At 44.4% G+C, this 13,621-nt stretch overlaps 1 protein-coding gene across 1 annotated transcript; it reads left to right on the top strand.

Moving 5' to 3' along the window:
* The first annotated feature begins 6,920 nt into the window (after positions 1-6,920).
* LOC132862212 (epidermal differentiation-specific protein-like) lies at positions 6,921-8,343 on the top strand. Its single transcript, XM_060894130.1, has one exon. It carries the CDS (start codon positions 7,070-7,072, stop codon positions 8,072-8,074), a length of 1,005 nt encoding a protein of 334 aa, XP_060750113.1. The 5' UTR covers positions 6,921-7,069; the 3' UTR covers positions 8,075-8,343.
* The last annotated feature ends 5,278 nt before the right edge of the window (positions 8,344-13,621 follow it).

Consider the following 13,621-nt stretch of genomic DNA (forward strand, 5'->3'; position numbering starts at 1 on the left):
CTTCCTGAATCGGATGCTCCTAGGAACCCCAGCCCTCGAGCATCAGGGCTCCTTTGTAGCCCGACTGGCAGAGATGACGGACCTAAGGTCCCCTCTCACCTGACGGGACTGGGCCCGGGTATGCGGACCGGCCTCCCTAGTCTTAGACGGGGGGGCACGGGCACCCACACTAACCCTTTTTTCTGCCCTGAGTGAGCTAGGAGGGGGTTGGGTGCGGCTGGAAGATGGCCCAGGATGCTCTCTGAATGCTGCCGACTGGCGTTTGTCCTCCTGATGCCTGTCGAAGAAAGTACTCACTGCGTCGCCGAACAAGCCCTGAGGTGAAACCGGGGCATCCAGGAGAGAGGACTTATCCTCATCTTTGATGTCAGTTAAAGTGAGCCACAGGTGCCTCTCCGTGGCAACCAGCACAGCCATTGAACGGCCTACGATGCCGTCTGCTTTGTGGCACGGAGCGCAATGTCAGTGGCTCGGCGGAGCTCAGACACCACCTGAGGTTCCAATCCCTCGCCACCGTCGATGTCTGTAAGCAGGTCAGCTTGGTAGGCCTGCAAAACCGCCATGGTGTGCAGGGCCGCACATGCTTGGCCTGCTGCCGCGTAGGCCTTACCCACAAGGGCTGAAGTGGTTCTACATGGCTTGGATGGAAGGGCAGGCTTCCTCCATGCGGTTGATGTAGGTGAGAGATAGCCTGCAAGCGTCTCTTCAATCCTAGGCATCGCCCCATACCCATGGCTTTCAAGCCCTATAATGGCCGAAAAGTCAGACATGGCAGGGGAAAAAACACGCACTGAAAATGGACTTTTCCACGACCTCGACACCTCAGCATGGAGGTCTGTGAAAAATGGCAGCCGCCTGCGTGAAGGTGGCCTGTGGCCTGAACTCAGAAAGTGGTCGTCTAGCTTAGAACGGACGACACTAACTTCCTCTTCCGGCCAATCTAATTTTAATCTAGACACAGCGTGCGTCACCGCCTCGGGGAGCTCCTCGAACGCCGCTGATTTTGTCGGCTGTTCGGAGGGGGAAAGCTCCTCCACGCCTTCTGGGTTGGGAGAAATCGCAGCGCGAGCTCCCGAAACCGAAACCGAGCAAAGGGAGTTAGGGGAGAGGGAAAGAGAAAGTGAACCAGTCTCTTGCTCCATTTCCGGCTAACTCAGCTAGGCGGGATCGGAGAATACGCCGAGGGAAACCCTCACAATGCACGCAGCCGGCTCCCTCGAGAGCCGACCGCGCATGTTCCTCTCCCAAACAAACAATGCAAAGAGAGTGCGTGTCGTCCCCCGTGATAAAGCGGGGTCATGGATGCACGCATCTCTTAAAATGCTTAGTTTGCAACATTATTTTCCTCGCCTAGCTTTCCCTAAAATACTGTATATATTTTTCTCTCCCTGTACTAGACAGACAGGACAAACAATTGACACACATACTGTACACATAGCGCTTCCTGAAGACAAATAGAAGCTGGAGTAGTGTGACGTAGATGCCCTTATATGGACTTGCTGGCATGTAATCACTCCGTAACGTGTCCTTCCCGAGCCATTAAAATGGCGTGTGTGCACACAGAGCTTCAGACACAACATCCTCACAGAAGTGTTCCCATAGCGTCAGCACTGATGCAGCATCAACACTTCCTCACAGAAGTGTTCCCATAGCATCAGCACTGACGCAGCATCGAGTAACCTCGAAAGGGAACAGGAAGTGACATTAAACACTTACCTTTAACAGCACAGAACAAAAACATCATCACCATCTCTGAAAACCTGAACAACAAAGATCCACCTTTAGCTCATCTATAAAAGCATTAAAGTGTGTTGTTCTGTATCATGACACTCATTAAGTATCGAGTTTGAGCAAATACACCACAACACTGTTCAGCTCTTAATTCTGATTGGTCAGGACTTGATTAAAGTGTTGATTAATTTGTATGGTAACAACACAAAGAGGGACAGCAGACGCTCCACAAATATGGATATTAAACAAAAGTTGGTAATCATTAATAAAGGGTGAAGTTTTCTCTGAGAAAATGTTTGTTTGACATTTTAGGGACACACGTCTGATTTAATTAGACAATAATAATAAGGACTAAAAAGCATCATTGATAAGGACATCATGTTAAAATGGCCCTTTTCATGACTAACTCTCCGTTTATCAGGGAACTGTCCCAATGCCCCAAATCCCAAACTCTATCAGTAAAACAGAACAAAGAAAAACATACTGTAGTTCCCTTTCGAGGGAACTCGACGCTGCGTCAGTGCTGACGCTATGGGAATGCTTCTTTGAGGAAGTTGTGTCTGAAGCTCTGTGTGCACACACGCCATTTAATGGCTCGGAAAGGACACGTGACGGAGTAATTACTCGCCAGTAAGTCCATATAAGGGCATCTACGTCACACTGCTCCAGCTTTCTTTGTCTTCAGGAAGCGCTCTGTGTATGTGTGTCGTTTGTCACTGTCTGTCAAGTGCAGGGAAAGAAAAAAAATAGGGAAAGCTAGGCGAGGACATAATTATGTTACAGTCCAAGCACTTTAAGCAATGCGTGCATCCGTGCCCCCGCTTTATCACGGGGAACGACTCGCATTCTCTTTGTGTTGTGTGTTTGGGAGAGGAGCATGCGCGGTCGGCTCTCGAGGGAGCCGGCTGCGTGCATTGTGAGGATTTCCCTCTGCGCACTCTCCGATCCTGCCTGGCTGTGTTTTCCAAGCAATCAGCTGCGCCTCGTGGTTCGGGTCCTGCGTCCGCCGAGGCGGTGCGGCGTCTTCAATCATGGGGTTCGCATGTTGAATTGGCAGAGGTGGAGCAAGAGACGGGTGTTTCCCTTTCTCTTGCACTCTCCCCTGACTCCATTCGCTCGGTTTCGGTTTCAGGAGCTCGCACTGCGATTTCTCACAACCCAGAAGAGAGCATGCTGCTTTCTGCGTCCGGCTCTGAGAAGCTCGATGTGGGCGGGCGGACCTAGTCTCCCTCCTGAACGGCACTCCATGGGAGGTTCCCGTCAGGAGGGATCTCCTCTCTCAGGCGCAGGGGGCAATTCTTCACCCCCGCCCCGAGATGTGGAAGCTTTGGGTCTGGCCCCTGAGGGGGACCAGCTCCTAGACGCAGGCCTCTCGACTGAGGTGACAGAGACTCTGCTGAATGCTAGGGCTCCCTCCACTAGGAGGCTGTATGCTCTGAAGTGGAGGCTTTTTCGCCTCTGGTGTGACGAGCACTCTCAGGATCCAGTTCACTGCCCGGTTGGTACAGTGCTGGAGTTCCTGCAGTCTTGCTTTTCTCGGGGCCTGTCCCCGTCTACTCTAAAGGTGTACGTGGCCGCGGTCACTGCGAACCCTTTAGGCACCCTTTGGTCTCTCGCTTTTTGCGTGGTGTCAGGCGGCTGAGGCCTTCCTCTAGACCACGCCTTCCTTCCTGGGACCTCTCTGTGGTCCTGGAGGGGTTGGTGGAAGCCCCCTTTGAGCCCATGGAGTCAGCCTCCGAGAAGTTTCTGACCCTGAAGTCGGCTCTGCTTCTAGCCTTGGCCTCTCTCAGGAGAGTCGGTGATTTGCAGGCTTTGTCGATTGCCCCCACCAGCCTGGAATTTTCCCCCGGCATGTCCAAGGCTATCCTGCACCCCAGGCCGGGTTATGTCCCTAAGGTGCCAAGGATGGTGGGTTGTCCAATCATCCTGCAGGCCTACTGTCCCCCGCCCCATGAGTCGGCGGAACAGGGGAGGCTGCATTTGCTTTGCCCGTTAAGGGCCCTGAGGACTTACGTCCACCGCTCTAGCTCGTGGCGTAACTCCTCCACCCTTTTCGTCTGTTTTGGGGGCCGGAATAGGGGTAATCCGGTTTCCAAACAGCGCCTGGCCCACTGGGTGGTGGAGGCCATTACTCAGGCCTATGAGGTGCGCGGTCAGGCCTCACCTCTCGGCATCAGGGCCCACTCCACTAGGGGTATCGCCTCATCCAGTGCTTTGGCCAGGGGTGTCCCCATTGAAGATATTTGTGCTGCGGCAGGATGGTCCTCTCCGCACACCTTTATCAGATTCTATGACCTGGACTTGGACCCCACTCCAGGGTCCCAGGTACTGCGGGGCCTGTGATGTGCTGTTGGCAGTTTGCTCGTGCTCTTTCACGGCCTCTGGCACAGTCATCGACCGGTGCGTGGCGGCGTGGGTATTGGCGTTCCCATAGCGTCAGCACTGACGCAGCGTCGAGTTCCCTCGAAAGGGAACTACACCAGGTTACGTATGTAACCCGGTTCCCTGAGAAGGGAACGAGACGCTGCGTTGCTGGCCACGCCCCGGGCGTCCGTTCGCGCTTCCTTCCGACAAATAGAAGCTGGAGCAGTGTGACGTAGATGCCCTTATATGGACTTACTGGCGAGTAATTACTCCGTCACGTGTCCTTTCCGAGCCATTAAATGGCGTGTGTGCACACAGAGCTTCAGACACAACTTCCTCAAAGAAGCATTCCCATAGCGTCAGCACTGACGCAGCGTCTCGTTCCCTTCTCAGGGAACCGGGTTACATACGAAACCTGGTGTAGTTTTTAATGTTTCAGAAAAATGATGTCTGTCTTTTGTTATTGTTGCAACTAGTCAATTTGGATGTTAAATCCAATTCTCCCTCCCTGATTTGGATCAGGTTGTATGTACTCCGAAGGTCTAGCTTTGAGAAGACGTAAGTCTCCCGGATATGGTGTAGGACAGAAGGAAAAGGTGGCAGAACGTATGGGTCACGAACATTGATAGCTTTTAACCCCCGATAACTTATACATGGCATCAGACCCCATATTCTTCTCCATAAAAAAGAATCTGGCCACGGCAAGAATTCACTTTTAGCTCATCTGTAAAAGCATTAAAGTTTCTGTATCAGCAAAGAAGGCAGTACATGTGAGTACAGTCACTTCTGCAAAATGTACAAAAACACAATACAAATAGCAAAGATTCCAGAAAACAGCATAAGATCAAAACAACAGTGATGTGTGACTGGATTAATTTGTCTTGTCACCTCCAGCAGGTCATATAAAGACAACGCATACAAGCGAATCGCCGCCTTTGTATGACCTGCTGGAGGTGAACGTGAATCATTGATTTTATTAAAAAATTAAGAGAATGTAGATAGCATTTAATCCGTGGTAAATTATTCATGGCATCAGACCCTCAACCTTCTGGTGAGGTAGAGAAGCGAATATATCCTGCTTCTGATGCTGCCTTGATATATTGGTCCATAAACTAAGTTTCAGAGTGAGGGGGTAAACTCTGAGCGACATTCAGAGCGACAAAGATGCAGACGATGTTCCTCCATGAATACCCATTTTCCCAACCTGCATGGGTTCTGGTAATCCTGATAAACAGATAACAGCATTTAATATTTACCCTTTGGTTAAGTGAGAAGTGTGAAGACTGCATTTGCTGTTAAAAGGTAAACCAGAGAGATAAGATCAGAGAGCGATCTATGGGAGAAAACCAACCGTTTTGAAATTGAGTAAAGAGGAAAAATCTATAAGAGGCATTGAATAAACACTGAACAGAGTCAATACAGCTAGAAATGTCCTGTGATAGAAAAAGATGCCTCTGCTGTGCTGAACAACCAGACATTGAACAGGTTGGCCCAGGGACCCTGGACCAAAAAACATATACAGGCTTGTTATAATGTAAAGAGTCTGTCCAATGGGGGGCACGGTGGCTTAGTGGTTAGCACGTTCTCCTCACACCTCCAGGGTTGGGGGTTCGATTTCCACCTCCACCTTGTGTGTGTGGAGTTTGCATGTTCTCCCCGTGCCTCGGGGGTTTCCTCCGGGTACTCCGGTTTCCTCCCCTGGTCCAAAGACATGCATGGTAGGTTGATTGGCATCTCTGGAAAATTGTCCGTAGTGTGTGATTGCGTGAGTGAATGAGAGTGTGTGTGTGCCCTGCGATGGGTTGGCACTCCGTCCAGGGTGTATCCTGCCTTGATGCCCGGTGACGCCTGAGGCTCCACGTGACCCAAGGTAGTTCGGATAAGTGGTAGAAAATGAGTGAGAGTGAGAGTCTGTCCAATCTGATCGGTCTACAAACTCCTCTTTATTCCATTCCAATCCCTGATCATTGCCTAAATCCAAGTCTGACCATCAGTACAATTTAGCTATTATGTGTACAGCCACCCATTACAGTGAAGTCAAAATAATCCATTCTATCAAATCCAAAACAGCAGTGAAAATGCTCATCAAGTTCTGCTAAACTTTCAGTTTATCTAAGGTCAGTCAGAGTAACCAAGGGTCAAATTTCATCTCTCAATTGTTTGAGCAGATAGTAAAGGAGTTATGGATGTGGAACAGAAGGTGTCATGTGCATTCCATCTGTATACAGTCACAGGGAGCTCTAAGGCACTGATGCACACCTACTGTGTAGAGGGTGGTAAGGACTGGAAATGTTTGCTGTGAGGACAGTAGAACCTGACAGCAGTAAAACCTAACACATACCTGTGATTCTGTTTGGACCACGGTAACAGCATAACAAACCGGTCTCCTGTCCTTTTCCCAGGATGGAAGACTGTGTGGACAGAGTGGGTTCTTCATGTTCTACACCAAAATAGATCTTTTAAAAGTTTACATGCAATTACATTTACATCATATGTCTCTGGGATCTCTGCATTTGTTACTCCTGATGTATATGTGTATGTATATATATATATATATATATATATATATATATATATATATATATATATATATATATATATATATATATATACAGTATATATTCCGTCATGTATGTCATGTCCACCATTGAGGCAGAGAGTCTTGTTGGGGCGCAGAATTGCAAAGTGAAGTATACCTTGATGACACTATGATCTATTCAATGATCTGGGAAGATCGTCTTAAAAGATTGGCTGAGACTTTTTTGTTTGTTTGTTTAATATGTTGTTGTTGTTACTTTTTTAGGGAGGAGCTGTAACATTATGCCAGTTACTGTAAAATGTGTGTTTCTACTTTTCACACCACCAACAGCTACAGTATATATAGAAATACACGCTTGAATAATCTTCACAGATTCTCGCTCTCATCGTGTTCTGCACTGTCTGTAAGTCTCTGGGCAAACTGCAAGCTTCAGCCATGAACAAGATCATCGTCTATGAACATCCTGACTTTAAGGGCCTCAGCAAAGAGTTCACTTCTGATGTCCCTGATTTAACTAAACTAAATTTTAATGACTGCATCTCCTCTCTGAAAGTCATCGGGAATCCATGGGTGGGGTACAATGGTGTTAATTACACTGGTGAACTGACTGTCTGTGAGGAAGGAGAATATGCTAATGTGTACTACTACAACGACATTTCTTCACTACAGATGGTGACAGAAGACCTGGACAATCCTCAGATCACACTGTATGAACACGAGAACTATAAGGGCCAGAGCCTCGTCCTCGACTGTGAGACCAACTTGCATTATGGCGATTTTAATGACAAAGCATCTTCTCACAAGGTGCAGAGAGGAGCCTGGGTTCTGTATCAGCATGGACAGAGAGGTGGATATATCCAGGTGGCCAGAGCTGGTCGTGATGTTCCTAAGTACGAATGGTTTGACAACCAGCTGAGTCACATCCGTCCTCTTAAAGCTGGCAAAACCACCATTAAAGCTGAATTGGAATGGGACAAAAAGAAAGAAAGTTTAAAAAAAGTCATCATCGACTCCATCACTGGTGTTAATTATGGATCTGAGAAACAAACCTTCACCACTGTTCCGACTCAAGTTTATTCAGGATCTGTCACTGAGAGCTTCCGGTTCAGCGATTCCACCCAGATTGGTTTCGGAACCAAATTTGAATTATCACTGTTTGGTTCCAATACTGAGAGCACCTTAAATGACAGTAACGCCTTTACAGTGGAGAAGGGCAGCAGCAACACCAGATCTACACCTCAAAGTATCAAAGTCTCCTTGCCAGCCAACATTCCTCCTCACACCAAACTCACAGTGAACGTGGTGAGGAAGGAAATGACTGTTGTGATCCCGGTCAAGCTGACCATCACCAGCGGCTCTAACAGTAAGGTTGAGTATGGAGAGTACTGGTGCGAGCAGGGGAACTCTATTACCACTGAATTCAAGGAGAAGAAGATCTAATACAGCCAAGTTAGAACAAAACATTGATGCTGTGTTGTGACATGGACCAACACAAAGCAGAATCTTTCTTTCATTTAGTATAAGTAATTAATATACTGTATGTATCACTGTATTATGATTCAGTTAATGTTTTGGTTTATTAGTACCTTGCATGTACTAGTTTTAGTACCTAATGATGGAACAATGTGCAGCCATGTAATGTGATCTTACTGGCCTGGTTATTGTACATCCAATTATACAATGATTTTTATTCTAACATTAAAATGAAATAAAACTTAAAAAACGTGTGTTTGTCTCAGTGATATTTATGAAGGCTGCATTTGTAAATAAAGAAGTTTCTGTAAATCCACTGCACAAAATAACATTAAGTATGATCTTGGTTTTAACAGCGACCTTGTTAATACAGGTTCAGTGCACAAATGATCGGCAACTAGTTGAACTCTGTAGGCTTTAAAAAAGGAGATATTATATTTTATAGCTTACAGACTTTTTATTTTTTTATGTTTTTATTTTGACTCCATTTGGTCATGGTCTTGAATTGGACAACAGCAGAATTAAGTCATATATATAAATATACACTCAGCCTATAAACTAATAGTACCAGTGAGATAATAACAACATCACAATTTGCAGGAAACTTCATGGAAGTTATTCATTTTTCTCCTACTTGCACTTTTCAAAGGTTTCCTGGGTCTCAGAGGTGCGATATCTTCTTATTCCAAATACAGTATATGACCTACTTATTTAGATCCAAATTAAAACTTAAGCACTGAATAAAAAAAAGCATACAAATGATTGTTCACAGTTTAAAACACTGAGCCAAATTCATCTCGTGTAATTTGAACTAGGAATCTATGATTTTTGAATCAGAGATGAGAGCTCATCTCACAAAGTCAGTAATATACAAAGACTGACTAAAGGCTCAAACATTTACTAAAAGCCCTGTTTTGTTATTATATATTTTTGCCTGAGAAACTAGCATAGCATAGAATATAACCAGAAGAACCAGCAGAGCCTTAAACAAAGCTCTATTTAAAGAGATCCAGGCATATGTTGTGCTCTTGCGCCCTCTGGTGGTCGAATCTATTTCAGCAACATCACTAGTTGCTCTCCTGTCTCAAGTTCAAGTTTTGCTTTATTATCAATCTTCTACATGTACAGTACATACAGAGAACTGAAATTGTGTTACTCTTAGTCCCAAGGTGCTGTTGTGAAAAATCCTGGAGCCTTAAGAGAATATATTTATATTATTATATTATATTATTATTATATTATATATTATTAACCAGAAGTCAGAGGGTGAATAAAAGAGGCACTCTTTATTATAGTAACTCAGCAGACAGGAGAAGAAAGAGTGTAAACAGGGGACTCAGGGCCATAGAATAGAACTGTTCCAGACACGTAATGAGCTCATGGGTGATATGAAGTAGCTGGAAGTGGCGATAGCTCTGCGGGCACTGGCCTTGGGTAGGGAGACGGACGAGGATGGTGAGGTGAGGACATGATGGGGCGACCAGGATGAGCTGGCTGAGGTGTAGGGTCTGAGGAGAGATAAGGGGAGTTAGAGGAGATAGAGGAACGGGAGCTTGAGATAAGGGTAAACAATTCCAGCCTGAGCAAGGACAGGCTGAGATCATAACATGAAACATGCGATCAAAACAAAGTTGAAGCTTTTAGCAGTTTAGAGGAGTCATCAAAGAACTCCATTGTTTACTTTTATGTACACAAGCAACATTATAGTAGCAATAGCTTAACAATAGTGATAACAGTATAGCAACAATAGTTTGGCAATAGTGGCAATATAAGATGACAAATAGATAAGAGCTTTCTTTTAACATAATAACTTTTAACATAAAATCAGACTCATAGAGTGGCTTATGATTATTAAAAATCATGTATAGAAGAAAATAACAAAGGAGAAACTTACCCATTGCAGTTGAATGAAGGATTAATCTTCAGGACGTCTGGCATGGAAAATAACTTAGAGGCAAATGTAACTTCAACCAGGGGGTAAGGCTCTTTTTTGAGCACACTTTTAATAACAAAATTATTGTTTAGATATAATTGTTATGTCGAACGAAGAAGACCCAGGGTCACAGGCCTGGGCTTCCGGACCTGGGCCCCGGGGAACTAAGGGGAGGAAAATCCATAAATGGGCATATGGGCAAAAGGTGAAGGAAAAACAAGGGGATTGTAAGGAACAGGACGTTACAAAAACATATGAGATGATTCCAGTAAATAAGGTGACATAATGATAAGGTGATATGAAAACGGGTCTGTAAGGAGGGGAACCGATAAGGAGGCACTTGGAAGCGTATATATAGAGGAGAATTTTTGGGACCAAAGGTGTATGCGTAAAAAATCCCGTCACTTTGCAGGACCGTCCTGAGGGTTTTTGTTTTTGCATGCCGATGCTCTTCATGAAGATGCTTTTTCTTTTTGGGTTTTTGGGATTTCTTTTGTTACTTTCAAATTGGCAATTTCTCTTAGAGAATTGTTGGCTGATTGACCACAATTAAAGAAGTTTGCTCATTCTCATCCAGGTCTGAGGAGCTTTCCCATTGGTTTAATTCGTATTAATGTTAGTGCTATCAGTAAATTAAGTTTAAGTAACAATTATATAGTATAAAAGTATTATAAAGTATATCAGTATAATTCACCCTGATATGTGCCGACTTGGAGACGGGCTCTAAGTTCCGACATATTTAATGGCGACCACGAAGGGACCTCTGCAGGGACGGTGTGAACTGCCTCCAGAACCGGGACCGCTCTCTCTGACAGGCTACAGAGGCCGGCCATAAATAACAAGGTGAGCAGACGCCTGTTAAACTCAAATGTCTGTGTATAGTGAATCTGTGGCCTGAGCGGGGGGATTGGCCCCGGGAAAGAGAGCGGACAGACACCCTCGAGATAAGAACCCCTAAGGGTGAGATAAAGAGCTGGATGAGAAATAACGAAGGGAAAGCCCCATAACTAGATAAGGTTTTGATGTGTAAGGTTTTGATGTGTGACTGTGTGTGTGTGTGTGGAAAAAATCTCATGAGTGTACTATGTAGTGGTTAGGACTGGAGCGTATCCTCCGGTGTGAGTGCTATTAAACTCACGGACCGGGGCAGGACGGCAGGCGGTAAAGCGCATGATAAAATTCCTGGAGCGTATCCTCCGGTGTGAGTGCTATTAAACTCACGGACCGGGGCAGGACGGCAGGTGGTAAAAACGCGTTAGTTCCTAGATACCGCTGTTGGTTGAGACAGGTCTGCTTGGTAGGAACGGTGAAAAAGGGGGGCCCCCGGTATTATGTGTATGATAATCTGTATATGATAATCTGAGAATGATAATAAGTGTATGATAATAAGTGGATAATAAGTGTACGTGTGTACATAGATAAGTACACAATATAAGTACACAATATAAGTACACAATATAAGTACACGGTGATAAGTGTACGTGTGTACATAGATAAGTACACAACACAAGCACACACGTGATAAGTGCACGGTAATGTGCAAACTGTGTATGGATCAGTCATGGACATTGCTGAACCGAATGATGATTCAGATTGCTGTTTGATGTAGTAAAAGTGTGGTGTGTGGGTAAGTAAAGAACAGAGGTAAGTAAGCATGACACCAGTATTGTATAAAGTAGTAGAAAACAATACTTGAATAAAAGTGCAAGTATCATACTAGAAAAAGATTTTGGTAGAATATTTTACCATATATTATAATATAACACCTTTTATAATGATAATTAAGCAAAACGTCTCAAAGTATCTGATATATACTGTACTTAAAAAGCTGAAGTAGAAATAAGAAGTAAAATTCAGTGATTGTGAATTTGATTGTGATTGAGAGTGATTTTAGGCAAGCTAGGAGCAGAGTTTAGGCCTCAGTGTGAAATTAAAGCAAGAGGTTTATATTATATGACTACATAGTCAGAAAAATTATGGTATTATGTAAAAGGGCAGAATAGACAAATTTGAATAGATCAGTTCATGTATGTGTGCAGTCTCCACAGTGTGTCCAGTATGTAGTCATCAAATAAATAAATAAATAAATAAATGAATGAATAAATAAATAAAATGAACAAATAATAATATCGACAAGACAAAGACCAGAGTAATGATTATTATGTTTATGAAGTATTGCATGGAGTGTTTTCATTAATGTTTTGTTTGTGCTGTAACTGTAGGAACAAGAATTGTGACATTTCACCGCGGTTGGGTGTTTTTGCGCTCTTTCCAGCTTTGACAGCGCGTGCACGCTGCGTGCGCTTGTGCTTTTCCATGCAGCGTGCGGACGTGCGTAACGCAATCCAGTCTAGGAGCAGTGTAATCTCCCTTAATGCATTTGTCTGGTTTTAGTCTGTAGTAAGAAGTAACGAAGATGCTTAGTGGAAATATAACGGAATAAAAGTGGAAAGGGTAAGTTCAAAAATTCGGACGTATGTAAAGAAGTTCTTGTACTCTGTTACAGTAGAACACGGCACGATACGCACAATTCAGCGCATCCGGCTACACACACAAAGGATTGCATGAAGAGAAGTTAATATCCTGAGTAAAACGAGAAAAGAGAATTATTTTGTTGCATTTTATATTCAAGAACAGTCATCATCATCCTGCGTTTGAGTTATAATTCCTCTTAGTAACAACGTCACGGACACGCACAGCTTCGCCCAGTATTACGAGCACCGCTAGGGGATGAGGCTACATTAACTTCATTGTAACTTTTGTGCATTAGATCCTCTAAATACACGGTCATGTTTTATTTATTAAGCCCACACACAAAGCATAATATGATTTATAGTGGTCGTACAAGTGTGATGAAGTTGATCGTTACCTGAACTAGGCGGCGCTAGTTCAGTTGGTTTACTTGCCTTTAAGCTCTTCCTTTTTTTCCTCACTGGAGTGATTTCTTTCATAACAAATATTATAGATTTACATATTCTTAGATTCCCAAGAATCCATGGGAGTTGGAATATCTCCACCGTATTATCCACATCACTTTGCTCGCCTCACAATCATCACGGTTCTGACCGAAAACCGTAAGTAGAAGTTCATCTCTCACTTCTCATTGGAGGATCAGCAAACTACAATTCGGTGTTAGATTTGTAGTCCAGACTCCTAGGAATCAAACAAGGCCCCACATGAGCCAATAGGTGACCGTAGAGTAGAGATAGACAGCTTAAAGGCCAATGACGGTTCTCCATTGTATTCAGAACACCTTCTGTTTGTTTGGCACTTGTGTGTGTGTGGCAGTTGAGGTGCGATAAGGGCCATCTGGCAGGGGGGGCTGCCAGTGATAACAATTCTTAAGGTGGATTGCGCAATCCTAGAACACACACACAGAATAGCTTTCCCGTGTTTTTCTTGAGCAAATACTACTGCTTAGTGTAAAATATTCATATAAAATCCACTCTTGGGTCTCTTTGACTTTAGGAAAAATGTTTTTTGAAAGCTAAGACCTGTGGCTATGATCTTGAGTTCTTCATTAGCTCATGGCTTGTGTTTACTGTAGTGTTTTATTACAGCAAAATTATTTTGGTGGAAAT

Source organism: Tachysurus vachellii, chromosome 19, assembly GCF_030014155.1.
Source record: "Tachysurus vachellii isolate PV-2020 chromosome 19, HZAU_Pvac_v1, whole genome shotgun sequence".
In the NCBI taxonomy this organism is placed as follows: domain Eukaryota; kingdom Metazoa; phylum Chordata; class Actinopteri; order Siluriformes; family Bagridae; genus Tachysurus; species Tachysurus vachellii.

Excerpts from the sequence above, each read along its gene's own strand:
- LOC132862212 (XM_060894130.1), top strand. The coding sequence starts at position 7,070 with ATGAACAAGATCATCGTCTATGAACATCCTGACTTTAAGGGCCTCAGC.